This window comes from Stegastes partitus, unplaced genomic scaffold (genome assembly GCF_000690725.1).
Source record: "Stegastes partitus isolate 25-593 unplaced genomic scaffold, Stegastes_partitus-1.0.2 Scaffold341, whole genome shotgun sequence".
In the NCBI taxonomy this organism is placed as follows: domain Eukaryota; kingdom Metazoa; phylum Chordata; class Actinopteri; family Pomacentridae; genus Stegastes; species Stegastes partitus.
In genome coordinates, this window is record NW_007578072.1 from 455,565 (window position 1) to 481,073 (window position 25,509).

A 25,509-nucleotide genomic window follows, 5' to 3' on the forward strand; every position below is an offset into this window, starting at 1 on the left:
AGTTTAAAGTGAGGTTTCCAAACACTTGAACTTGAAGTGGACAAGTTATTTCCAAAAGTGCAAACATTGTTTGTGCTTTTCAGAAAAAAGAACAAACGCTCTGCTCGTGTCTCGTTAGGAATTATTTCAACAGACGGACAAATGGGAGAAGTGAGAAATACAGGAAAAGCAATTAACAACAACGCGAGAGCTTTATGGGAAATTTGATAGGCAGCACAGAATGGCACGCAACAGATGTACAGCAGTGTGTGTGCCGCACTTCACTCAGAGACAGAAGGGAGAGACCGAAACAGGGGAGCAAAAAAGAGAGGTAAAGGGAGCGCAGGAGAGGTAGAGATTAGAGATGGTATCACACACTGTGAAACAAAGCGTGTAAAAATAACACAGGGAAGAGGAAAAACAAAGAGGGAGCAGCGGAGAGAAGAACTTAGTGGAGGAAAAAAAAAAGAGAGACTGATGACAATCAGATCAAGCAGTCTAAGGTGCAATATTTCAAATCTCAGAGCTGCCCCTGAGTCTGTCTGCCACTCCCTGAAGATGAGAAGAAGAAGAAGAAGAAGAGACGGGGGGAAAAGGGAAAGAGAATGGAGGAGAGAGAGGGGAAGAGAGAGAGAGAGATAGAGAGTGCCTACCTCTGCTTTGACTTCTTCCACCAGCCTCGCCTGTGACCACACGGCGCTCCTTTCATACAGCCACTGAACGACAGAGGAGAAGGAAAAGCAGTGAGCCGGGGGCAAGTAATCAGGACAGAGTGGAATGCTTTGCAGAGGCAGAGTGAGTGTGAGAGAGGGAGAGCCAAAGCAAAGCAGGAAGGGGAGGGAGAGAGAGAGAGAGAGAAAGAGAGGAGAGGTGGGAGGAGAGGGAGGAGAAGGAGGAGGAGGAGGTGGGAGCGCTATCACTTGTTCCTCTGACGGAAACTCGCGACTTGACTCCGGAGGATGAGAGAAAGGAGGAAAGTGGACTTAGAAGAGAGAAAAATAAGAGGAGGAGGAGGAGGAAGAGGAGGAGGAGGAGGCGGAAAGAAAGAAAAAAATCACCTGACTTAGAAGAAAAAAAACACAGGACGGACAGTCACCTCAGTCCTCTACACATCCACTCCTCCACCATTACACATATGTAGAGTCATTCATGCAAACACACACCTACGCAGAGAGCAGCTAGTAGGCACAGCTCTTACTCTCACCTTATTAAAGCTTTCAGCGGAGCCGCCGCTCAAGTGATGTGAATCACACAACAGAGCAATGACGCTGATGGCTGCATGTGTGTGTGTGTGTTGTCAAAGCAGTGTGTGTTTGTCGGGTGTGGAGGGGGGGAAGGAAAGGAGACAGACAGGAGACAAATAAGAGTGCATGGAAGCAAGGTGTTTATAATGTCAGACTGCTCTCACACGCGTAGAAAAAAAAGAAGCAGCAGCAGTGACACATCACATGCACCTCCTAATCAGCCTAAATCCACACGCAGAGACCCCCGCGCGAGATATTAGCATCACCATAGCCACACACAAAGTTCAATACTATAACTGCACGCCTGAGTACTTCTCCGTGTGTATTATACAAAAGTACTCCAGCAGAAATAGCGCCAAGGTGTGTGTGCAGAAGCCAAGGATGGGGAGAGAGAGAGAGAGAGGCAGACACAGAGAGGTACAGAGAGAGAGGGAGGTGTTGGAGTGGGCAGTATAGAATGTAGTGAGTGTTGAAGCAGTAAATTGGCATTGTGTAACAGGATACCACACATAGCTCCCGCTGCCGAGATCTCCACTACTATTCTCTGAATAGCGAGGCCTTTGTCTACCTCCGACTCTCCTTCGTCTGTGTAGTGTCTCTCCAGTGAATCAATATTAAACAGAAGTTCAGAAGTTCTATCTCTTAAGCTTAAATGAACTACTGGATTCTCAGCAGAAATATAGTTTTGCCTCATGTGTGCCTGAGATCTTTCCACAGTTTGGTGTTGAATAATATTTTACTTAAACCATCTGCATGAATGGAAATCGTTACAAAAAAAAGTTTGAATCCCTGAAACTCTTTTGCCAAACAGAAACAACACCAGAGTTTTGATAGCAAACACCAAAATGCTGCTTTTACAGCATCTTAATTTATCAAGCACAGGCACATTTTCAGCTCTAACAAACAACTAATAACTATCACTATCAGCAGCGTTTAACCCTCTATCCCTCAGTGGGTTTAAAAGGCATGTTATCTTTTTAAAAAGTTGCCTAAATTACACCATTTAATCAGAGGCGCACCCTGTGAAAACAGAAATAATCAAGAGGCAATCAACTTTCTGACAATCCAGAAATGAATCACGCGTAACATACGATCCTGTCAGGAAAATTAAGCGTAAAATCTAGCTATTTCATAAAAATCACTTGAGTTTACATGTTTTATTTGGGGAAAAAATCCCCCAAAATTAACCATTGGCTCAAACCGCATTCTGTTAGAGAAAAAAAAAGGAAAGAAAAGAAATTTCCATGGAGGCAACATTCAAAAATTCAGGGACTTTTCAGCTGAACTGCGTTGAAGTGCAGGCTGTACATAGCAAGTAAAAGACTAAGTATGAAAACAAACTAAAAATGGAAAGAGTAAATTTATATGTACAACCTGTGGAGTCTGCCTTTCTTTTTTACGGTTTGTCATACGTGTAGATTTCAGTTTTGCAATTTTTGTGAAATAATCACAGAAATTCAGCTTTAATTTTTTTTGTCTTTTAACGACTTACAGTATTATAACTGCAAGGAAGACTTTTTTACGTTCTCTCTTCTTTTAGCCATGGTTGAGCTGTTTCCATAGTTCAGCACTTCATATCACACAGAAAAAAAAAAAATGAGCTCACAGTGAGTAAAATGTGACAGATGCAAGGAAAAGAAAAAAGAAACTGCTTGTCTCATGCCACCTTAGTACAAACAAGTGTAGATGATTTGAATAATAAGCAAATGAGACAACAAACTTGACAAATAATTTAGCGACAACTCTCACGATTTCTGAAGCGTTTCAATTTTAATGCTGGAAACACAGCTGAGTTGCCATATTCAAAAAGTATTGAAGCGTGAGAGCCAGATTTGAACAGAGGAAGATTGAGCTCCAGGAATTGGCATTCTTTTTTGTCACATCAGCCAATTCAGCTTTTTTTTTTTTTTTTTTTTTTTAAAGCGATGCTCTGGCTTATTAATTGGAGAAAAAAAATCCAAATCCAATTTCTGCCTGGAAGAACAGCGAGCACGCTTATATACGAGGTAAGGCAAGTAGCACCTATGTGATAATTGGGGTTTTATTAATAACTCAGGCAGAAAAAGACAAACATAAAACATTTATGTGATAGTTAAACTTGGAGGAGAAGGTACCGGGCTGAAAGCTCGGTGAATCAAGGGTAGCCTTTATTTAAACAAAGCACCTCGGCCGAGATCCATCATCGCGAGGGGAGTGCTTACTCATCTAAACTGAGGTCTAAAATAGGCCGGCGCTGGCCCTCTCATTCCACATCTCTTACTGCATGATTGGTGAATGTCATTGTTTATTATTAGGCCAAACCATTTCCTGCCTTTCTCCAAATCAGGCACATTGTAGAGCGATGGATGGGAGGCAGAGAGAGAGTGGCAGAGAGGGAGGAGAGAGATTTCGAAAATGTGTTTGTGTCCAGTGTACATAACACACACACGAGCACTTGCATTTTGTGAAAGGTTTCAATCGATCTGGCTGATCTTATTAGCGGGTGACTGGCACATCAAACGCACAAAAAAAAAAGCCTCCCTAAGAACACTCAGCCGTCACCCAATCAGGTGTGAGGAAACAGCCCAGCGCTCCCTCCACACTGTCCTTCCCACCCTGAGAGGCCCCTGAAAGGCTCCAGTTACATCATCACATAATCTAGAAGGTGAAGGTTCCCAGACAGCAACACAAGCGCAGACACACGAGAAAAGATGCACACACACACACACGCACACACTGTGATAATTAAGATCAGTTACCATGGAAACGGAAGAATTGAAGAAGCTGTTAAAGTGGATTGATTGTGCGAGCGTGTATAAAGCCTTGCAATCCTAGTATCTATGACCGTGGGTCTTTGGCTCGGTTAGAGGGCAGAGGCGCACCGTTCACCTTGTCAGAGATGGTAACATAGACGATGTGAGCGATTCGACAAACACAATGATAACATCAAATGCATGATTAGCTCTGTCAAGAACTGGCTCAATACGAAAATATCAAGTGATCATCCTCCATTAGAGAAATCTCCTTGAAAATCCAAACACTTCACAAAGTAGCGCGTGAACTCTGTCCGTTAGCGGGACGTTCTGTTAGTCAGTCATCAAGCAGCAGCTTTGAAATGCCTACCGGCTAATAGTCACACACCATTTAAGCTGCAGTATTTATACACGGACAGCTATTTACTTCTATTATGAGACATAATTCTCATTATAAGAGTGTCATTACGCAGCTATTTACAGCTGTTCAATGCTGAGACAAATGCGATGCCGCCGCTGACATGTACGGTCAGAGCGCTCCTCTCGGTAACACAAAAGGCTCCCGTCGATGGAACAACACTGCTGCACTGCAAAAAAAAGGGTAGCCCAAATATAAGATGTCAACACTAAATTTGAGAAGAAAATGACTTACAACTAGTGAAATGATCTGTCCATGCAGCAATTTTACTTGATAAGAAATCTTGGAATAAGATTTTTAATGCTCAATTTAAGGTTGTACTGTAAAATCCAACAAGCCAAATTAACTATCGTGTCTCAAAATAAGATTTTAAATCTTGGCAAGTACCAAATTACTTGCAGTGTGCCTCTCAATTGGATATAAACACATCTTTTTAAAGTTTTTTTTGGCCTTTTTGCCTTTATTTGAGAGTGCAGTTGAGAGAGAGACAGGAAAGTGGGGGAGAAGAATGGGGGAAGGATCTGCGGAAAAAGGGCCATGAGTGGGATTCGAACTCATGACCTCGGCGTCGGGGACTAGAGCCCCTGTGCATGGGACGCCAGCTCAACCAGGTGAGCTATAGCGGCGCCCCAAACACAACATCTTACCTACATTGAAATCTCAAAACCACATCGTTGTTATCAGTATTAAGGACGACAGCATTCAAGTATTCTCGACGTGTGGCTGCTACGTCCAATCACTTACAGTGAACCTAATTTAGTAAAACCTTGAGACAGCTACAGTATATTAGGCTGATCTGGATATTAATGTAAGAGGGGATCACTACTACCCGTGAACACGTGGACAAAAAGGCGAGTTCAGAAATATCCTGCAAGTGCTAGAGTCTAATCAATCAATGTAATCGTCCCAAATCAGTGGTACTTAATTACTTCCTTATGTTGATGCTGTAATTACATTTGATATATTATATGCTGTGTATATACTACTGTTATTTTAGTCTTTGTCAGGAAATTATTCTAGATTTTGAAAGAGTTTAAAAGATTTTTTTCTTTTTTTAAAAATAGAGAAAAACTGAAAAATACCCACTCCTCATACCTTTGGAATTCCCGGTCGATCGAGCCAGTCAGCATAAATAGCGCTGAGGGTGAGGCCTTTTCTGGAACACAATGGCACAAGTGTTAGCATTATTCCTATTATTACAGCAATGACTGTTATTGCCCAAGAAACCCTGTGAAAACATGGCTCTGGGAAAATATTGTTAGGGTCATGGCAGACTTGAGGTTTAGGCCAACACCTTAAACAAAAAGCAGGGCACACCCACTTTACTATACAAAGACAAGCGTACAGGCATGCACAGACAATGAATTGGCTTTATATGTATGCACATGCAAATATGTGCATGTACATGTGGATGGCTGAAGAGGGGCCAGAGTGGATGGTTTGCACATGAAGCTGTCAAAAACCCATAGAACACACACGGTGACAAGAGCAGACTTGGACGAAGACAAATGTGCATGCAAACAAACATTCCACAAGCAGTCCACAGTATATATGCAAACTCTATACATGGAGCACACACACACAGACTGCACAAAGAGCCGATGACTAACTACACTATACGTCCTCCACCTCCCTATCAAGCCTACCCGCCTGTGCTTGGAGAGAAAAAAATTCCACACTTGGCTACTCGGAAGCTATTAGCGTATACGGACATTCAGCCCATTAAAGGGGTTTATTTTGTAATGAAACATTCTAATTTACATTTTTGTATACCCATTCTCTCTAAGTTAAGCTCTTCCAACTGAAGTTCAATTAGCGATTTCCAACATTTGCTGAAAATATTCTTAAAGGAACTTGCTCCACTCGACTGAATGCACTTCTTGCATCTGTTTTCTTTTTGTGCTGGACTTAATCATTGCACCTATAACAAAATATCATGAAGAGAACCATGTGTTGTTCATAGACAAGTAGGACAAAGCAGGACATTTATTAATAAACACCTGAAATGCTAAAAAATGTCAAAAATGTGTCTATTTCAGAAATTAAGGCATCAACAGAGCTTTACTGTTAATTGCTATAGTATGTAAATAAGTCCATAGTCATTGACTGTACTTCTCAATAAATTCCAGAAATCTTCTAATCTCAGATCTTCACCACTAATTGGGCCACGAAGGGTTTAAGCTCTTTGCAGTGGCCACTTTAGAGACAACTTCGATCCAGCTCATCACGCTCCGCCTGCGTCAATTAAACTGTACACTCACTGGACACTCCGGCTAATGTTAGCTCGCTAACTTTCTCCCAGCTCTTTCTGTGTGGGCTGTGAGTGTCTGTGTGTGTGTCTATGGACCGACAAGCTGAAGGACCAACAGACAGACTGACCAGCATTGACCCGCACCACTGCTAGTGTAGCTAAAAATGGTTTAGAGAGAGACTGGCATTTTGTTCCAAGGTCAAGGCTGCGCTCGTTGCTTCTGCACACTGGCAGAGTTCTACTGCGTCATCTCATACAGTACATTTGCTGACAACTCTGGATGGAGAGAGAGTGGTCCTTTGGTAAATTGAAGCACATAAAAACCTCTTTACACTCGCAGGTATACTAGAAGGTGTAATGCTCCCAATAAAGCACCGATTTGCTCCGAAGCTGGGCATTAAAAAACTGTCGTCGGTGACTTCACCGCGAGGAAATTTCCACGCTTGGCATGGAGAGTTGAAACAGAGATGGTATATGAAGATTAAACATCTGCCACGCCAACAGCGAGACACCATAAAGTAGGATTACACGGGGCTATGTCAGCATATTTCTCTTGTGTGGTAAACAAAAGGTTAATGCAGTTAATGCGCCGCATGACTTATCAAGTGCTGTTTAATAATAGGACTAGAGGGAAATAAGCTTTGTGTCTCACGAGAGCAGATGAGACATGTACCTACCGGTCTTTTCACGCTCGGGATGGAAATTTTATTTCATTTTACCGGTTGTTCGACATGATGTGACTGTCAGTTGAAAACAGTGGATTCCTGTTAACAGAAATCAATAAACGCAATTTCTTTTCAGATATGTGTTCAGAATTTAGTATAGCATGATCGTTTTTATGTTTGGAGCCTTTAGTCCGAGGAATAAGCATGATATACGAAGCCGCACCGTGAAAAGAGCGGCCATGACCCTCAGCGGTGAGCGTCTATTCTAATCCTAAACCCTACTCTTCCAGTGAGCTGTTTACTGAAAGAGGCATCCGATCCAAATATTGACCGTGCCCAACTCCCTCTGTTTAATTCAATCAATCTCTGCTGGTCTAGAAGCACACACCACACAACAGGGGGGAAAAAAACCAACAATATTTAAAGCATAAATGGGTGCTGAGGAAGAGATGAGCAAAAAAATAAGAAGGTTTAAGCTTTTGGAGATGGACTGTGAAAGACAGACAGGGAAAGAAGATGAGGGACGGGGAGAGACGGGCAAAAGAAGAGGTTAATGAGGCAATCAGGAGAAATAGAGAACTGAATGATTAAGCGAGTGCAGAGACGGAGAGCGAAAATTAGAGAGGAGGAGAGCAGGAGGAGCAGTTATCCTTTTACACTTCAATTAATACGAGAGTGGATGAGACTGTTCACTTAACAGGATTGGTGTTGGGAGCTTTTGCTGGCCTTGTTTCCACAGCGGGAGCAAGTAAGCCAGAGGCCAAATCAACACATGCTCATGTATATAGCAATAAATACATTAACAAATCCAATCTTGTTAAGGAAAAGGGAGTTTTAAAGACCTACGTTAAAACAAACAAAAAAATTGATCAGTAAAGACGTCTCTCATTTGTCAGGCTGCTACAACTTCAGCGCAAACCAAAGTGGTTTTAATGCATCGAGGCATTTTTACATTATTCATCAATTACGCTGTAAGCATTATTCAGAGCCACTTACGTACCTCTCCATGTCGGGAAAGGTAATCAGCAACATTTGCAGGAAATCCTGTTAAAAAAAAAGAAAAGAACCCAAAAAGACACAGAAACCGGAGCATTAAGGGCATGTACATGTGGGAGGGGGAGAGAGAGTAAAAGAAAGAGAAAGGCGTATCTGATCTTAAGTCGAAAGTACAAGGTCAAACAGTGTTTATGTTACATCCATAATTTAGAGGGAAGACTCAATCTGCCACTGAAGAAACAGGAGCCAGGTGGAACACATCACATGTCTCGCACACACACACACTCACATATACAGACCGCCAGGTGTGATCGCTCAGCAAATGGCCCCGGCAGAATAAACATATGTGGCCGAGCTGATGTACAGTCATCAATTTGAGATGCCGCTGGAACATTTTCAGCCATTGTAACGCTGTGGCAATCAACCTGAGATCAGCCTTCAATTAATTTATGGAAATAAGATTGCGCCTCAGAGACAGGCCGCATTAAAACAGTTCAAACCCAAGCTAAGATTTTATTAACGGCGCAACGGCAAGGTGGAGATTCGGCACAAAGTTAATCAAGTAAAAACAAGTTTCCTTTACCGCAGCCTCACCTCAGACAAAATTAGCTGCCCGTGGTATTCCTTCACAAATAATCTAAAGAAGTCAATGAATTGCTGCTCTCCCACTCGACTGGCCAAGAACCTGAGGAGGAAGTAGCCCTGGACAAAGACAAACAAAAAACATGATCCATCACAGACAATTAACTTCTCCAGCAGCAGCGGCCATCTATAAGTGCAGCTCCACGCTCAACTGGCACAGAGTGGAGCGGCTAAAAGGATATTATAGAATTACTTTATAGCACTTTGATTTCCTTATTTTGTTTTTTTTTTCAATCATGTTCCAACTTCCCCTCCTGCTTTTAGTCTCTTACCTTGAGGTAGTGGACTTGCATGAAGGTTTTTTCAGGGTTGAGGGCATGTTTGACTGTGGACGAGCCAGAGTCGCTGACCTGACCGGTCTTCTCCATGTTTGGTCTGCAGGAGGACAAAAAAAAAAGGGCAGGGAAACAAAATCACAAGCGAAAAGACCGAACAGGTAACGAGATGGACGTGCGGTACACGGGGGGGAGATTTTCAGCGCACAGAGAGCAAACAGGAAAGTGCAGGGAAAAACAAACAGGCACATAAAAAGACCGAAAGGCAAAAACAGAGTGGGCTGCAGGAGAACCTGAGCGCCGAATTTTTATTTTATCTCACTCTTAAGACATTTTACTCGCAGGAAAACCACAATTTCAAGCGAGCAGGAGTACAGTGTCAGCAACACTAAATCCAGCCACTCAGACAGTCTCTCAATGGCAAACACATTGCCAAGTTGCCATACTTTGCCCGAGGCAGGCTGGAAATCAAGCTGCAGATTTATAACAGCATACTATAGTGTTTATATGACCTCACAGTGCTGTGCGCTGACTTTACTGCCCATGACTCACGCGGTGAACATATAACACTTCCACAAAAAAGCACCCCTGACTACCGACACAAAAGAGCCACGCTCTGGGTTTCGCTCGCCCTGTCACGCGGATACAAATCATCACTTCAACCTCCATATACACACAAACAAACACACATAAAACCAATAAAAGCCATACAAACAAATCCCTGACGTGGGATGCTGTGCAATGATAGTTTCAGTTAGCTGGTATTGATCAGGATGAGCAGATTAACTCAGTGTGCCAATAGGAAGGCCTTGAAGGATCACCCTCCTACCAAGTCGATACGGCAGGCGCCTGGCCCACCAATCAATACACCCTTCATCACCGCCTAGCACTTTTTCCACAGCACCGCTTCATGACAGGACACACATTTATGGACAATCAGAAAGACCAAAAAGGCACGCATCTAAAATTCTTATTCACAGAGAGTCATAAATACTGTAAAACCTCAATGTTTAATATTTTTGACTTATGCTTCAGCTGTGAGCCACAAGTTGGCCAAATATTTGATCTATTTGAGTCTTTGTCCTGGCACGGTGAACAGAGGAGCAGGGAAGAGGGGGGTAGATGGAGTAGATTAGGGTTGAGGACAAGAAAAAGAGGAGGAGGAGGAGGAAGTGTGGGAGAAATGGAGGACAGGAGATAGACAGGAATGTTCGGTTTGCTCAGTGGACTGAGAGAGGAAGTCATCAGCTTCCTGGAATTTCTAAATTCAACTGGACATTCTTACAAGACCTTTCATCATGCATACAGGAGGGTGTGTTCCTACTTGTGTGCATGTCATGTAAATGCAACGCGCGAGAAAAATCACATCGGCAATGACCTGATTGAGGAAAATCAATTTCGGAACATTTTACTCATGATCCTCGGCGTCTGTACAACGAAAGCTGCCAATAGTCGCAGCCTGCCAGCGGATAAAAGGACCCACAATAACACTAATTAGTTAAACAGCAGGGCTACAGGTGAAAACCTGCAACATGCAATACAGCATTTATCTGACAATGTAATTGTTCTCCTTAGATCATAACCATAAGATTTTCCCTTTTTTTCCATCATGAGGTTATTTTTTTTAACATGTTCTCTGTCCAGATTCCTGCCCTTAGTGCCCATGTCTGTCTGTTTCTGGTGATAAGATGAAATAGACTCTTTATAAGACAGCGGGGCGTGCTCCATCCACGGGAAATTGTGTGTGTGTGTGTGTGTGTATGTGTGTGTTTGTGTGTGTGTGTGTGTCAGATACAGAAAAGGAAGAAGGGACTGGGGCAAGAGACAAAAAACAATGACAGAACATGTATTTCCAGAGAAAATGTGTCCATTTCGTGCGTCAGAAACACCGGCGGCAAAGTACAGAGAGGAAAAATGTTGATCCATCACTGCCGTGTTACACAAAGGGACTCCACCCTTCGCACTGTCCAGAGCGGGGACGTATGGATGTGTAAGACCCCGGCTTTTTGCTGCCTCTCTTTTGTCAGAGATGATTAACTAAAGCTTTAAGAGGAATCGCTGTTTGCTTCCTTGAATGTCTCACAATAGCTCAATGTATTTCAGAATAAATGGTGCTCTTATCTCACTTGTCGGCCATGTGTGTGTTGGAGATGGGGGGTGGGTGGTGTTTGCCTGTGTGTGTGTGTGTGTGTGTGTGTAGCCATGCATACACCTGGGTGTGTCTGAGATTGAGAGAGAGCGAGAGAGAGAGAGAGGGAGAGAGGAAATCAGGAGCTATTACTGACAGAACTTAATGTCAAACGCACACACATACACGTACACACACACACACACACACACACACAAGAGGTTTATAGCTCCGCGAGCCATATCCTGACAAATTACACTGGGTTGACTGTGGAAACCGGATAAGGTAGAGCAGCGCTCCCAGCAGCCCAGTAAATCAGCAGGGAGAATGGCGTCTGGCCCAGGCTGCCCTAAATATAACTCATCTGAAATGGACTGATAAACACTGGCCACTGGGGCCCCTGCTGGATCATGGGGTGTCAATTGTGACCTAGTGAACTTCGAAAGAACAACCTGCCATTTAGCTTTTGTGTGTATGTATGTGTGTGTAAACCGGTGAGGACGTTGAGGGTATCTCTCTCCCGTACATCCCACCGCGTTCCCTGTCCTTCCTCTTCACCAAAACCCTCTCAAACATTTTGTCTGTGCGCTGTGACAAACAGTAGGTCTTCATTCATATTATGTTTCAACACTGTTGTGATTCTAATGAAGCCACATGAGGACTTGGACATACAGGCAGCCTTGTCTAAATCAAAAAGGCCTGCTCACCTGTTTTGGAGTAACCCAAGATCGTAGTTACATCTTTCAATGCCCCGTATATTTGAAGCAACATTTGAGGCCAAATGATACGGCTGAAATTAATATCTTATCTTATTAATATAATATCTTATTGCTTATATGTGGGGTTTCCACAGACCAACACTTATTACAACATAGCAAAAAATTAGGCTGAACTTTCATTAAGTGGCAAATACAATAATGATAATGACAATAATGATAATGACACTAAATGAAGACTCATACAAATACTACAGAGTACAATCTAAGCATCACAAGAGACTTGACTTTTTGTCACAAATACTGCTCCCAAGATAAAGAATGACCTTGCCTGCTCAAATGAAGTCAATCTTGACTGTCACACACTGCATCAGAAGACAGTTCTTAAAACAAAAAACCCTTCTTTTCTGTTCTATTTTGCTTCACAGCTTTAATTTGCACAACAACATATATTCATAGGACTTTAATTTATCACTTCTTTCTTTTTTTTGTAAACTGAATGGGACGTTTCCTGGAAAGAATTAACTGCAATTTGAATGTAATTACAGGTAGAAATGGAATTTCCTTAAAAGAGCAGCTCCGTGTCACCCCTTGTAAACATTCAGGCACTGTTCATTTATTATTGGAAACTTTATTTTTACACAAACGCATCTGCTGGATTGGATTCTCGCCTGTGGGCACATGTCACCTTTTTGTGCGTGGTCAGCTTGGCCTGCTGTGCACTAAAAGACTCGAGGTTACACGGCAATTAATTACAAATAAATTAACGCAGACTCTATTTTCCCTATAATTAGACCCAAATTGCACGCCGCTTTCCTCTTGCACGCTGTTAGAAAACCCATTCAGAAATCAGACCCATAAGATAAAGTGGCACCCAAAATCTTTTTGGCAAAAATGATAACACAGCATGATGATAAACTATAATCATGACAAGTCTCCACTGAAATTCAATAAACAATAATTAGCTCTGCAAAAATGTACACGTGAACAGGAGTACTGGGGACCTGACATTCAGAACCAACGTGTTCAGTCATTAATTTAAAATGTGTTTTTGCCTCAACATGTTTTACTTTAGCTTTAAGAAACATGAGGATTAAGAGATGGTCTTTCTTTCTTTGCCACTGTAGCAATTGTATTCTCAATACAATGTGTTTGCAGGTAACATAATCAATCAAAACATATGCATCCATGCATGCAGGCAGGCATGTCTGTGTATGCGTAAGAGCGTGTATAGTGTGCACTTTTCCAATGTTAGTTTTATGTTGTTGATTTAACCCCGTCAGGTGCAGTGAAACCTAATCCTGATCCTCCTAATCGCCCGTGTGTCTGCCTCATAGGGGAACACCCTGATAGACTGCGAGACAGACACGGCTCTCAAGTGCATATTTAACCCTTTCACTCTCACACAGCTTCTAATTTTAAGATGGACCCTTTGTCGCAGTAACGACTCCTAACATGGTAAAGCCTGTCATCATGTGAATGACATCAGCATTTCAGTACGGAGAGAGTCGCCTGTTCCCAATCACACGTCAAGAACGAGAACCATTTAAACTCATGAAAACAGTCTTTAAAACCAACAGAATCTCTAGAATCACTATTATCTATATGAAGCGTTACTAACTGCAGCTTGCACCCTTCAGAAGGGACTGAATTGACTTGAATTCTAAAACACTGTTAATTCATAAGCATTTCAATTGCGCGATGACAGCACGTTATCTGTGAAATGACATAGACAGAGGTAAGTGCCAAACAGAGGTGCCATGAAATCAATAACACACTGATTTGCTGTTATGCTCCGTATAGCCTCCTACAAGCCTAAATGTCAATAGCACACTACATTACAAGTGTCATCTTCAGTGAAGATGCTTTTTGATTTTAAAAAAATAATGAAAAAAACAGGTAGAGTGCACACACCATTTAAAGAGTTAACTCCTGGCTGGGGTTTACACCTATAATCCCCTGATGACACTGTGCTTCCACCCTGGATAAAACAAACAGGGTGTGGGTCCCACATTGTCAGGACGAGATGAAGAGTGTGTGTGTGTGTTTGTGCGTGCTGGCTGTCCTCATGTGCTGAACTTTTCTAAGACATGACAGTGCGGCACACCTGGATATACTTTGTTGCCACACCTGCCACACCTGTACCCCTGGAATGCATTTCCCTTACACTCACGAGTGCGTCTGCAAGCGCAGACACTAAGAAAAAGCTGGTCAAAGTTTAACCTACAAAAGGAGAACGCGTCCGCTTTATTACATGCAATTGTCTCCCATTCAAACATTCTTCTTCCTGACATGTGCGCTATGCAAAATGTAAATCGCAGCTACTTTACAGGCATAAAAATGTCTTGTGGTTCAATGCTGATTCCCGAAAAAGCTATTAACTGCATAACTTGATAGATCATTATTGTGCACGCTAAAGTGTGTTTTTGGTTTGGCATTGCTAGTGATGTAAAACTTTATCAAGCACTCAGAAATAGTCACAATTGTGAATTACTGTATTAAAGAAATAAGGATAAAGTAAGAGTTTATTCACATAAAATCCCGAACAATCACTTCAGCACTGACACATTTACCTTGAGTGACACCACTCCTAATGCATGTGCAAGCTGATGCCACTAAGACATGGAATGTAATATGAGACATGTGATGTTTGTTTTAAAAATATTATGTTAAAAATAGTGTGTTAAGCGCTGATACCAGAGTAGCATGATTGAACAGTTACACTGACTGGCGTTGCCTCCTCTGCTGCACTTTAGCAAACTGTTTGGGCTCAACTAAATTAAACTGTATAGTAGCTGCTATAAACAAACTTGCAACAGTGCTGTTCCACTTTCCCCCATATTGTTTAGGGCCAACAGTGGAAAGATAATTGAACGAACCAGTGAGAGACACACACCTGAGGACCTGAAGTTCTTCTTTTGAGTTTTGCAACTCGTCAGAAAGTCGTCTCCACCTCAGAAGTGCCTTCAGGTCAAACTGTTTTGTTGTTTCTTGTAATGAGAGCTGGAGGGAGACAGATATAGATAGAAAAGAAAATGTAAAATATTCCATCAAGACATAGAACTAAAAAATAGAAGAAACAAAAAAATAATAGCACAAATTTCATCAGCAGCAGCACAAAGATACTGTGACAAAGGCACCACTGTCTCTTTCACTATAGCTTATTGATTTTGGCAACGTTTGGCAACGCGTCTGGTGAACTTAGTTTCTGCAGAGACAAGTTCGTATTGTGGAAGTGTCGTCGTTAAACAGCACAGACAAAAGAAAAACACTTGTGTAATTCTAGATGGTGTGGGAATGCAAGTAGGAGGATTAGGTGTGTATGTACATCAACCCCTGGATTAGAGCTGAAGTTAGTGTTGCAACCAAAGTGTTGGTACCGACGCTCCACCCACCTCTTTTGTCCTTTCTCGTTTTGTCTGCAGATATCTTTAATTAGACCTCAGGGCTCAGACTGCAGAAGGACATCTAGAGGTCAAACTTTTTCTTTAATCTGCTTTTTACAATCACTTTCCAATAAAAAAGTGATCCATTGCTTTACACCAATGGGAAGAAGGTGCTACATCATTTTATACAGAGGTAATTCTAGGTATTGTTGAGTGTTTTCCATCTCCAATGAGCGAAAGTTGCCTTCTCTGAGAGCTATTTTCTTCAAGATGGCCATATGTTAATAGTGTATCTGAATGTTTATATCGCCATCTGAAAGATTTCAGTTACCTGCGTGACAACCTATAAAAGTCTGTCATGAAGCTGCTTTCATGAAACAGTGATGAAGAAAACTACAATTATGCAGCAACTGCTTCGTACTTGTTGTGCCCGGGCCCAGATAATGTCCTCGAGGCAGGTGGCAAAGCCCTCGCTGATCCATTCCTCAGTCCAGTCTCTGGCTCCGATAACCAGACCAAACCAGGAGTGGGCAATCTCATGGCAAATCCTGGACCCACACAGCGACAGGCTTTTGTCTCCAGAACCCGGACTCCCAGCACACAACACACTCTGGGACAGGAAAATTATGTGGGGGCTGCGGAAGACAAATGACATGAGATAAAGGATGAACAAGAGGGATAAAGCCAGAAATAAATTCTAAAAGGGAGGAAAGGAGTGAGAAATGAATGAGGGATTGCGGCATAAAACGGGGATAAAGATTAGAAGCCGGGAGAATAAAAATGTTGCTACAATCAGGAAAGTTCAGGAAGTGGAGACAACGAGATTTACCCAAAATCAGTGGCTAAACAGAAATCTTAACAAACTAAGACAGACTGTGCCTGTCTCGTTTTAAAAAGGAAAAAGTTACTAAGATAATGCTCCACACCTATGATTACAGAAAATTTAGCCTGAACACGTCAAGTAAGACGGTTCTGGCCCATCCTTTTATCCATCTTCCACATTACGATTAGCAAAGGGCAGCTTACTCATCAAGCAGTTGTGCCAAACCTAAATGCCCTGTTCAAACATTAAGCAAGAACATCATGTTCCCTGGACTGAACTTTTAGACCAACAATGGGTAAAATAAAGATTGAGGATTTAATTTGCAATTTTAAAAGGTTTTGCCCAACTGTTATAGATTCATCATGCAGGGTGACTTTAGTAAACTGACACTTAATCTTAGATAATGTGCATCCGAAGTGTATGCAAATCTCGCCACTTGTGTTTGCCTCTATGCACTCAAGACAGCCGTGCATGGTAATGTAAAACATTCAGATGATAAAAGACACAAACAAAGCCTTTTAGTGATGCCAGATATAAGAGGCTGTTTCTGCTTGGGCTAAAAACAACAACTCAAAAGCCTCAATAAGCTTTTTAGCCAATTAGAATACTCAATCAAAGCTCCATGCCAACTAAAACTGAAATATTAAACACTTTTCTGTTCCAGCATTTATATAATCTTTTCCCTGAAAGTACATTTTGGATATCTAATGGTCAACTTTCCCTTTTTTCTCAATTAAGAAAGTTTAGTATTTTCCATCATAAAACTCAGCATCAAACATCAAATTATCGATATACTACATAATACTGTGCATTTTTTGAGATTCAAGTAGTAGTCTTTTTGAGATTTTTTTCAACAAGAACTATCCATCCATTATCTATACACCACTTAATCCTCACTAGGGTCGCAGGGGGCTGGAGCCTGTCCCAGATGACCAGTCTATCACAGGGCTACACTTAGAGACAGACAACCAAGCACACTCACATTCACAACTACAGACAATTTAGAATCACGAATTAACCTCAACATGCTTTTGTGGGAGGAAGCTGGAGAACCCGGAGAGAACCCACACCGCACGGGGAGAACATGCAAACTCCACGCAGAAAGATCCCGGGTGTCCTCACCGGGATGCAAACCGGCGATCTTCTTGCTGCGAGGCAACAGTGCTACCAACTGCGCCACCTTGCAGCCCCACAAGAACTATATGCATGAAAATATACAACGCTAAAAGCTCTGTGAAGCTGTGCAGTTCTGTGCACTGAATGCTAACAAGCTAACATTAAGAAGGTCTAATGTTTAGCATCTCTATCACAGCATCTTAGTTTACCAGGTTATCAGGCTAACACTTGTTGATCAGCACAATATGCAAAGTGCAGCTGTTGTGATGGTTAAATAAATGTCATTAGATGAGACGTTCAAGGATCACCAACATAATACCAATCATTAAAGAGGAACATGAATGCCTGCAACACATTTAGCATCAATCCATACAGTGGCTGTTGAGATATTTCACCTAATTTCACGACCATCCACCTGATAGTAGGTGTAGATTCAACAAAAATCTATGTAATTGGTGAAAATTACAAGAATAACTGTCTGAAGCATTCATGCTGCAGACTCTCAGCTTCACCCAGGAATACATATGTGATTCTTATCCATGAGACAGCGCTGGTAGAACAGGACCAATCGCATCGCTCTGTCAAAGCCAAGGTCATGGCTGAAGACTTTTCTGGAGCATTCTTTACTTCTTTCTTATGTAACAGGCTCTGGGTGCCCTGAGGGGCTTAAGGCCGACTGTGCGTGAGAGGCAGGCTATTCTTCAACAGAAGAATGGGAGAGGGGTCACAGAGGTGCGAATGAATGGCCCCTCTCTCTCCTGGCCCATATAACAACACCAGACTGTCTACAGTTCCTTTCACACTCTCTAGATCTTAAGTGTCCCGGCCACCATTGACCTGACATTGTTGGGAGAATTTATGGCAAACTGTAGCCCCCAAAGTGAAAAGGGTCATACCACCCTTCTCCTGTGACAAATATGTTAAAGATGCCTCTACGTTACAGAAGAAATGTCTTCATCCCTGTTTTTATCAGCTTTTTTTTTAAGCACTGTCATTATATTTCAACTATATGTAATCACGAGGGACTAGTAAGCCTTACAATATATAGTGTTTGGCCCTAAAATGTCATATATAGCGGTTCTGCTTCCAACTATTGAGACACAACAGCTACAATTACTTCACCTGTTGGATTGACAGTTTACTCCCACAGCTACCATAAGCCCACATATTGCTGCTATTGATGAATTACAGTAGGCTGTAAAATGAGCCGCGCTCATCAAGGAAAGATTAGCATCTTAAAACACCAGACGACAGAGGAGTTATTTTTTTCCTTGCCATAACTTAATTATGGTGACAAGCTAAGTAAATTATAAAAGAAAACAGTGAGTAAAGACATAGGTTAGGCCAGGTCTGCCAGACAGTCTATTTTGGAGGAAAACGAAATCGGATAACTGAACAACACAACTACTCTTTATTTCCCTGAGGATTCTTGGATCAGATAGAAGGCAGGCCATCGCCTTCTGTTATTTCGGAACATGTCAACATCATACAATAGGGTCTTATGGGCATCATTTCCGAGACAGCATCTCAAATCTAATTCCATGTTTTTCCTGATTACACAAACAAAGGCTCTCACTGGAGCAGGAGATGCTAACATTAGCCTTATGAGTTTCTTTGTAGCCTAATCTTATTCCCCCACAATTGGATAAGCACGCCTTTGTTGTCAGTTCCAGCACCGTGTTTGTGTGCTTGTCTGTGTGTGTGAGTGAGTGAGTGTGAAACACAAAGACAGCCTTTCAGAGACGGCGCTTGCACATGTTCCTCTGAGGGAGACGGAATCCATCACTACAGTGACAAATAGTGTCATCCCACCATGGTGGTGATGAATAACAACAGCATCTTTCACGTTCACTGATACACTGACTGACATTAGTTGACATCAGGGACCTGTCAGGGGTACACGCATGAGGAGACTTTCACACACATTCATGCATATGTAGCACCTGTACATACACCTTTCATCTCCACTATATATCCAAGTCAAGGGTTTGTTTTTTTTATGTGGATAAATGTTTGTATCACATCAGCAATTTACAGCTTTAGTGCTGTTTTCAAACAAGGTGTTTATAAGGGAATACTGCCTTAATTGCACATGTACAACATGCTTCTGACTTCTTCATTTTGCCAATTAGCAAATGTGACTCAAAAACAAATTACGAACCAAAGCAGCTGATTACACCAACAATTACAATCAATCACAAAGCGATAAGTGGTAATACTAACAAATGTGTAAACACAACTTGCACCCCCCACCGGCGTCGAATCACACACTTGCTGCCTTCCCACAATCAAAACATTCCCAGAATCTACACTTTCTGATTTTGTGCTTGCGACCAAACCTGTTCTGCTTCATCCATTATTAGCTGTCTTTTGTCAGTCCTTCAGCTGCTGATTGTGACAGGACTTTTGTTAACTTTGTGTTAAAACTAAAACAACATTCCTCGCATGTCATCATCTGGACAACAGAGTTACGATGTTGTTTTTAAGACGCTTTTCACAAAGAACACAAGAGGATTTCCAGTGCGTGACATTACAACTAAATATTGCAATAAATTATGAAATTGTAGACTCCACTGGAAGTCTGAAGTTTCCCTCCATCTTCAATTGTTCTCATTTAATTATGATATTGACTTTTTCCAGATGGTAAATCTGGAAGAGAACCCATAACAATAGGTCTACTCAATGATTGTTTTCTGTAAATAAAAAAAAACATTTATGGAGGTGACAACATACATTTGGCCTGGATCCTCTTATTTAGATTACTAATGATTTTTTGTTTATTACTTAATGCAACCTAATGTTTGAATTGGCCACTGACACGTTTAAGCATGTAAATGAATTTATATTTGTTGGAATTGTCTTGTGGCTGATATTGAGGTCTGTGATCCTTATTTGTTTTTTAGCCGGCTGCCAGCTGTACAACATGCTGCCCTTTGGGTGTAATAAAGATTAACGCTGCTTCTTGCTCTTCTCCATTTACTCAAGTTGTTCTGAACAAAGCATTAAAGAAATGGAATTACACTTTCTGACATTTAATTGGAAGCCAGACCTAAATGTTTGTGTCTGCTTTTAATTATATACCGTGTTCCTGATTGGTTTTACGTGGTATGTCTTAAGGGTCAGAGAAAAACGGCGCGCTCAAAAAACACTCACGCAGTCCACAACGTTTATATGTAAAGGCTGACAAACAGAGCTATGACTTAATGTCCAAAGGGTAATAAGCAAAACTGATTATGATGGGTGGCTGTCTGCATGAAGAATAACAGACGAAGACCTTGCGTGACCCGTCTGATGGTGGTGACCCATTGGGTTTTAACGCACAAAATGAAATACTGATTAAAGTCATCCTGTGCTTCCTCGCACAACAACCTCACGACTCTGAGTCACCAAGGGTGACTTGGCCCTGAGCTTCAGAGGTGTGAGCCAGGGCAAGTCTTCAATTTGGTGAGACACAGATTGCAATAGTGTTTCGCTTCCTCCATCTCTCCATCCATTATTCATCCCTCCATCCCTCCATCCATCGTTTCTGGCTGTAGGCCATTTTTTCCCCAGCGGGACACTTCCATGCATAATGCAGCAGGGGCCCTATCATAGTCCTGTAATTGACATCCCCAGCCCAGCTCAAGTCCATAGCTGGGATACCAGTAAAACAGCCCCACGAGACAGAGGGACGAGGAAAAAAGATGATGAGAGCTGTATGCTGTATGTGTAAATGCGTAAGAGTGAAGGATACAGACATATACATGTAAACAGTGGTACAAACAAACAAAAAATATGAGAAGAGAGAGGACAGAGAATGAAGAAAGTGAATGAAAAGATTATCAGATGGATATTTATGGCGAGAAAGCTAGAAAGCCAGACGACACTTGAGAGAAAGTGTCCTGTCATCTGTCACTCTGACTGATTAGTTTTGCTCTTTCCCCAAGTGCAGTGTCAACTCCCTGTTGTGATAACTGTTGAACTGCTGAACCAGTGCTGCACAGACGCTGTTACAGCATCACTGGTGAAATTTCACACATCGCACACATAACTGCATAGCCCTACAGAAACACGCAAACAAAAAAATTTAAGACACACTGACAGCCCGGATGGACAGAAAACACGTGTAAGACAACAAACACACAAAGCACAACTTGTCTTTTCTTTTCTATTCCAGCAAAGGTTGGAGGGCTGGCCTTTCCTAATGTCAGCTTACGGGAAGAAGCTTTGTCTCCTTTCCCTCCCTCTCGGACAGAGTCTGTGGGCTATTTTAGACACAGGGGCCTATTTGACCAAACTCCTACCACCCTTCGTTCTTTTTTAACAAGTCTGACTTCAAATGTCTGGCATTCCAGGCTGGCTGCAGATCAGCTCTCTGCTCCCAGACGGGGCCCCGCAGGGCCAGGCCAAATGCCACTCCATGTAGGGCCTGATCACATGAACGGGGGCCAGGCTGGGGCCCCCAGAGAGCCGCCCCACCCACATACACTTCATTGCATCAGAGCCTGAAAATAAATGTCAGAAAAGATATCAGAGGTCATCAGGAACAAGGAGGCGACTCTGCCCCTCAAGTCTGGAGAAAATGAGGCTTTGTAGTGCCGGCACATGAGAAATAATTGGCATGTTTCAAGGTTAGGTACTCATTTTCAAGCGCTTAAAACTAAAAGCCCATTCGTGCATATGTAGATCCTGAGCTCTAAGCAGGTCAATGGGGCCACGTGGGTCATAACCCGATGAAGTCATTAGTGCTTGTGCGCACAGAGATATACATACGGACGCAGTAACTGCACAAAGTGCGGGCATCACAGGGCACCCACGTACACCAGCAGCAAGTCATAGGCAGAGACATGCTCATCCACACACCCACATACTTTGAGCAAATCTACTTTCAGTGCATATCAGCTGAGAAGTGATAGCAGATGCCTGATCCATCCTCTCCTAACGGCAAAACAATCCACACTGCAGTTTGTTCCTTGTTTAGTACAGAGTCCAAAAACTGATGTCACGCCAGAGGAATGTTCTTGAGTGTGTGTTTGTGCAGGATGCTGCAAATATTTCAACAAGCACGGACACTTATTTGTCTATAATGGCAAGCTCTCTTTCTGTGGCTGTCATGCTGTCAATATATTAATAAAGGAGCAGCGTGAAATTTTTTTATGAATGACACCGCAAGGACTGACACTTCCTGGAGGACACCTGAACAAGCCAACAAGCGGGTGGCAGGAAGAAAAAAACAAATCGAAATATACACTTGTACCTACCCAAAGATGCAAAATATCACAATTAAAGCTCCATATCAAAGTTGTACAGTCCCATACTGTCTGAATACAAAATTATCTAATAGGATTAATATAAAAAAACAAGGATGCACGCCGTGTTTTAATGAGTGCTAATGCAGTGAAGTATGAGTACATCTGGCCACAACAGGCCCCTGTCAGTCAGCCTAAGGCAGATGTTGACATGACATTTATGTGACATAACCCACATTCCTGTATCACTGTAGCTATTTACATCCAATCCCCATCACTCATCACACAGCACTCAGAACCCTCTTTAGGCGTCTGCTAGCGCCTCGATGAAAAAGGCAAATCTATTTCACAGGATTATAATTTGAGACGTTTTCTTGCCTGTAGGGTAATAAATAGGCTAATTTTTTTTTTTTTTTCTTCTTCTCGCTCTTATGTAATGTGAGAGAATGAGACAGTGAGGAGATGGAAAGTGAGACGACTTGGTGCTATGAGGCTATATAAGAAGTGTTTGACAGAATGGAAAGATGGATGATGGTGAGATTGAAGCGAAATTAGCCAGTGAGCAGAGCTGTCTTCTGCACAGACGTTTCAGGCTGCCACCTGGCCGGGCTGTCTGCCTGTCAGACGAAACCCTGTAGCTGATGGGCAAAGTGTGAGTTAAAGGTGGTTGATATAAATACTTTGAAACAACTCACTAAAACAACACAAGAATATATAATAACTTGGAAAAACTTCAACAATTGTACTGCAACAAGGTACAACGGGCACAATGTTGACACCTAAGGAGGACATGCAGATTCCACAGTTGTAATGAATGGTGCGATTCTGTTACTGTCAACAAATTCAATTAAAAATAGATAATGGAGGACCTGTGTAATGATATTTTAAACTTTCCATGGGTCAAATTAAGCTCCATTGTGACCAAAAATAAGACTAAGGTGTGCACACAAAGCAGCTCTGTGAGACACAGAGATGCTTTGAGTTAAATCCTGGGATCAGCAAATTAAAATACTTCTCAGGTATTATATGTGTAATGCTCACCATGTTAGCTTAGTGTTAACTTAACCACATGCTACAAAGCACAGCTCAGGCTCACATCTTAAGTATTTATGAATTTTATCCAAGAGTTTAGAAGATATTAGACTCAAGGACACAATTGGAAAAAGGAAATCACCAGGATTCATTGCCTAGGAACCATGAATGTCTATTTTTGTTGTTGCCAATTGTTCTTAAGTAGAAATCTTTTCACAGGAAAAATGAAAAACTTAGTGAAGACGCAGCAGAAAAAGACAGGGGATCAGCCAAGTCATCAACATGCATCCTCTGAATTTCCTTTAACATTTAAATGATATTTCAGTCTGGACCAAATTAGTAGATTGACAAACTGATTCTGCCATTCATAGAGCCACGCCGCTAGCATGAGTAACAACAGCCTGTTGCGAAAGCAGCTGCTTGACCTGCTTGGAGCACAGCCTTTTCCCCAAGGCTAAAAGCAAAACCCAGACATCAGAACATTACCAGAGAGCATTTCACAGCACTTTGTTTGAAATGTCTCATTTTGGTCGCTTCAGCACAGAGGACCCACGGACATTAAACTGTCTGGCTTTGCACAGACAAATGAAATTACCCCCAGCCTCCAGGTTCCACTATCACACACGCCCCAGGATGCACGCCAAGATCAGCAGCAGCGTCCCCTACGCCATACAATGGACCTATCCATCACTCCAGGGAATGGGTCCTGTGGACTCATCCATTCGTTAGTAGAATGGGTGTGCGGTGACAAGCCTGTCTTGCCATAGCCTCTAATCCAGAGTTATGGCACAGTGTGTCTGTGTTACTGTTAAATGTAGTACTATATGCCAGCTGTTGCCAGCAGGTTCTCATCTCAGGGCAGTTCAAAGCAACACACCATCACTCCCCAACCTCTGAGATACACATACGGCAACTGGGAGAAAAACAGCACATGTGGTTACAGTGGAGAGCAATGCTGCACATACATCTCAGCGATAGTTCATAAAAGCAAAATTCAATACATATTGCAACTGAACTGTTTTAAGACTATTCCTGCAGAGTATTACTTGCATGTTCATGACAAAATATACAACCCTTTCCTCTCAAGGAGCACAAGAGGCAAAAGGTGGCTCTTTCGGTTGTGAGAAGATACTCGAGCAGAGCAGGTAAACTTATACTGTAGATAGAGAAGGGAAGTTGAGAGGCCCAAGATAACTGGGAAGGAATGTTCCTGCAATAACAAAACACTTGCTGAACTGTACCCTGCTATCTTCATTAGGAGCACAGAGGAAGGTCTGACCAAGAAAGAGACAAGGAAGCAAGAGGAGATGGATAGCAGCGGCCACTTCTTGTGGGGTTTGAAGCTGTCCAGCAGGAAGCGAGCAGACCAGCGAGGGGCACTGAAAAGAAATAAAGCTCACCCCGAAATCTTAACTACTTGCAATCACTTTAAGAGCGTGCACTAGACACTCCCTCTCCTTCTGTCCAGGTGCAGGCATGCAGAGCTGCCTTTTCAACTCCCCCAGACTCTTTTTGTGTGGCGTATAGACGACAGGGAGATCCACTCAAGGTGGGAAGAAAGAAACACCTCATCCTTGACTATTTGATTAACAGCTGTCTTCTGAGCCAAAAAAAATCCGACCCCCCACATCCTGCCCTCCCCACGCTGAACCCCCCAACTGCCTCCTGAAAGAGCAGGTCTGTGTCACACACTTCTAGGGTTACGTTGCAGATCAAACTGGAGAGGAGAGCAGAAAGGCAAGAAGTCCACAGAGACATCAGAAGGAACAGAGAAGGACAAGCAGTGGGAAGATCAGGGAGGAAGGAACAGAGAAAAAGGGGACAGCACAGCTCAGCGAGGAGGCAGGAGGTGCAATTCAGCAAGAGTGCAAAGTAGTG

The 25,509-nt window shown here is 42.4% G+C and overlaps 1 protein-coding gene across 1 annotated transcript in view; it reads right to left on the bottom strand.

The window, feature by feature from the left end:
- aopep (aminopeptidase O (putative)) overlaps nucleotides 1–25,509 on the bottom strand; it is a 75,019-nt gene that overhangs the window by 37,917 nt on the left and 11,593 nt on the right. Inside the window, exons 6-12 of the mRNA XM_008284052.1 lie at nucleotides 15,854–16,067; nucleotides 14,943–15,049; nucleotides 9,200–9,302; nucleotides 8,880–8,987; nucleotides 8,290–8,333; nucleotides 5,469–5,529; nucleotides 633–695 (exon numbers count right to left, since the gene is read on the bottom strand). Of these exons, the coding sequence (XP_008282274.1) occupies nucleotides 633–695; nucleotides 5,469–5,529; nucleotides 8,290–8,333; nucleotides 8,880–8,987; nucleotides 9,200–9,302; nucleotides 14,943–15,049; nucleotides 15,854–16,067 (700 nt within the window). The remainder of the gene's footprint in view (nucleotides 1–632; nucleotides 696–5,468; nucleotides 5,530–8,289; nucleotides 8,334–8,879; nucleotides 8,988–9,199; nucleotides 9,303–14,942; nucleotides 15,050–15,853; nucleotides 16,068–25,509) is intronic.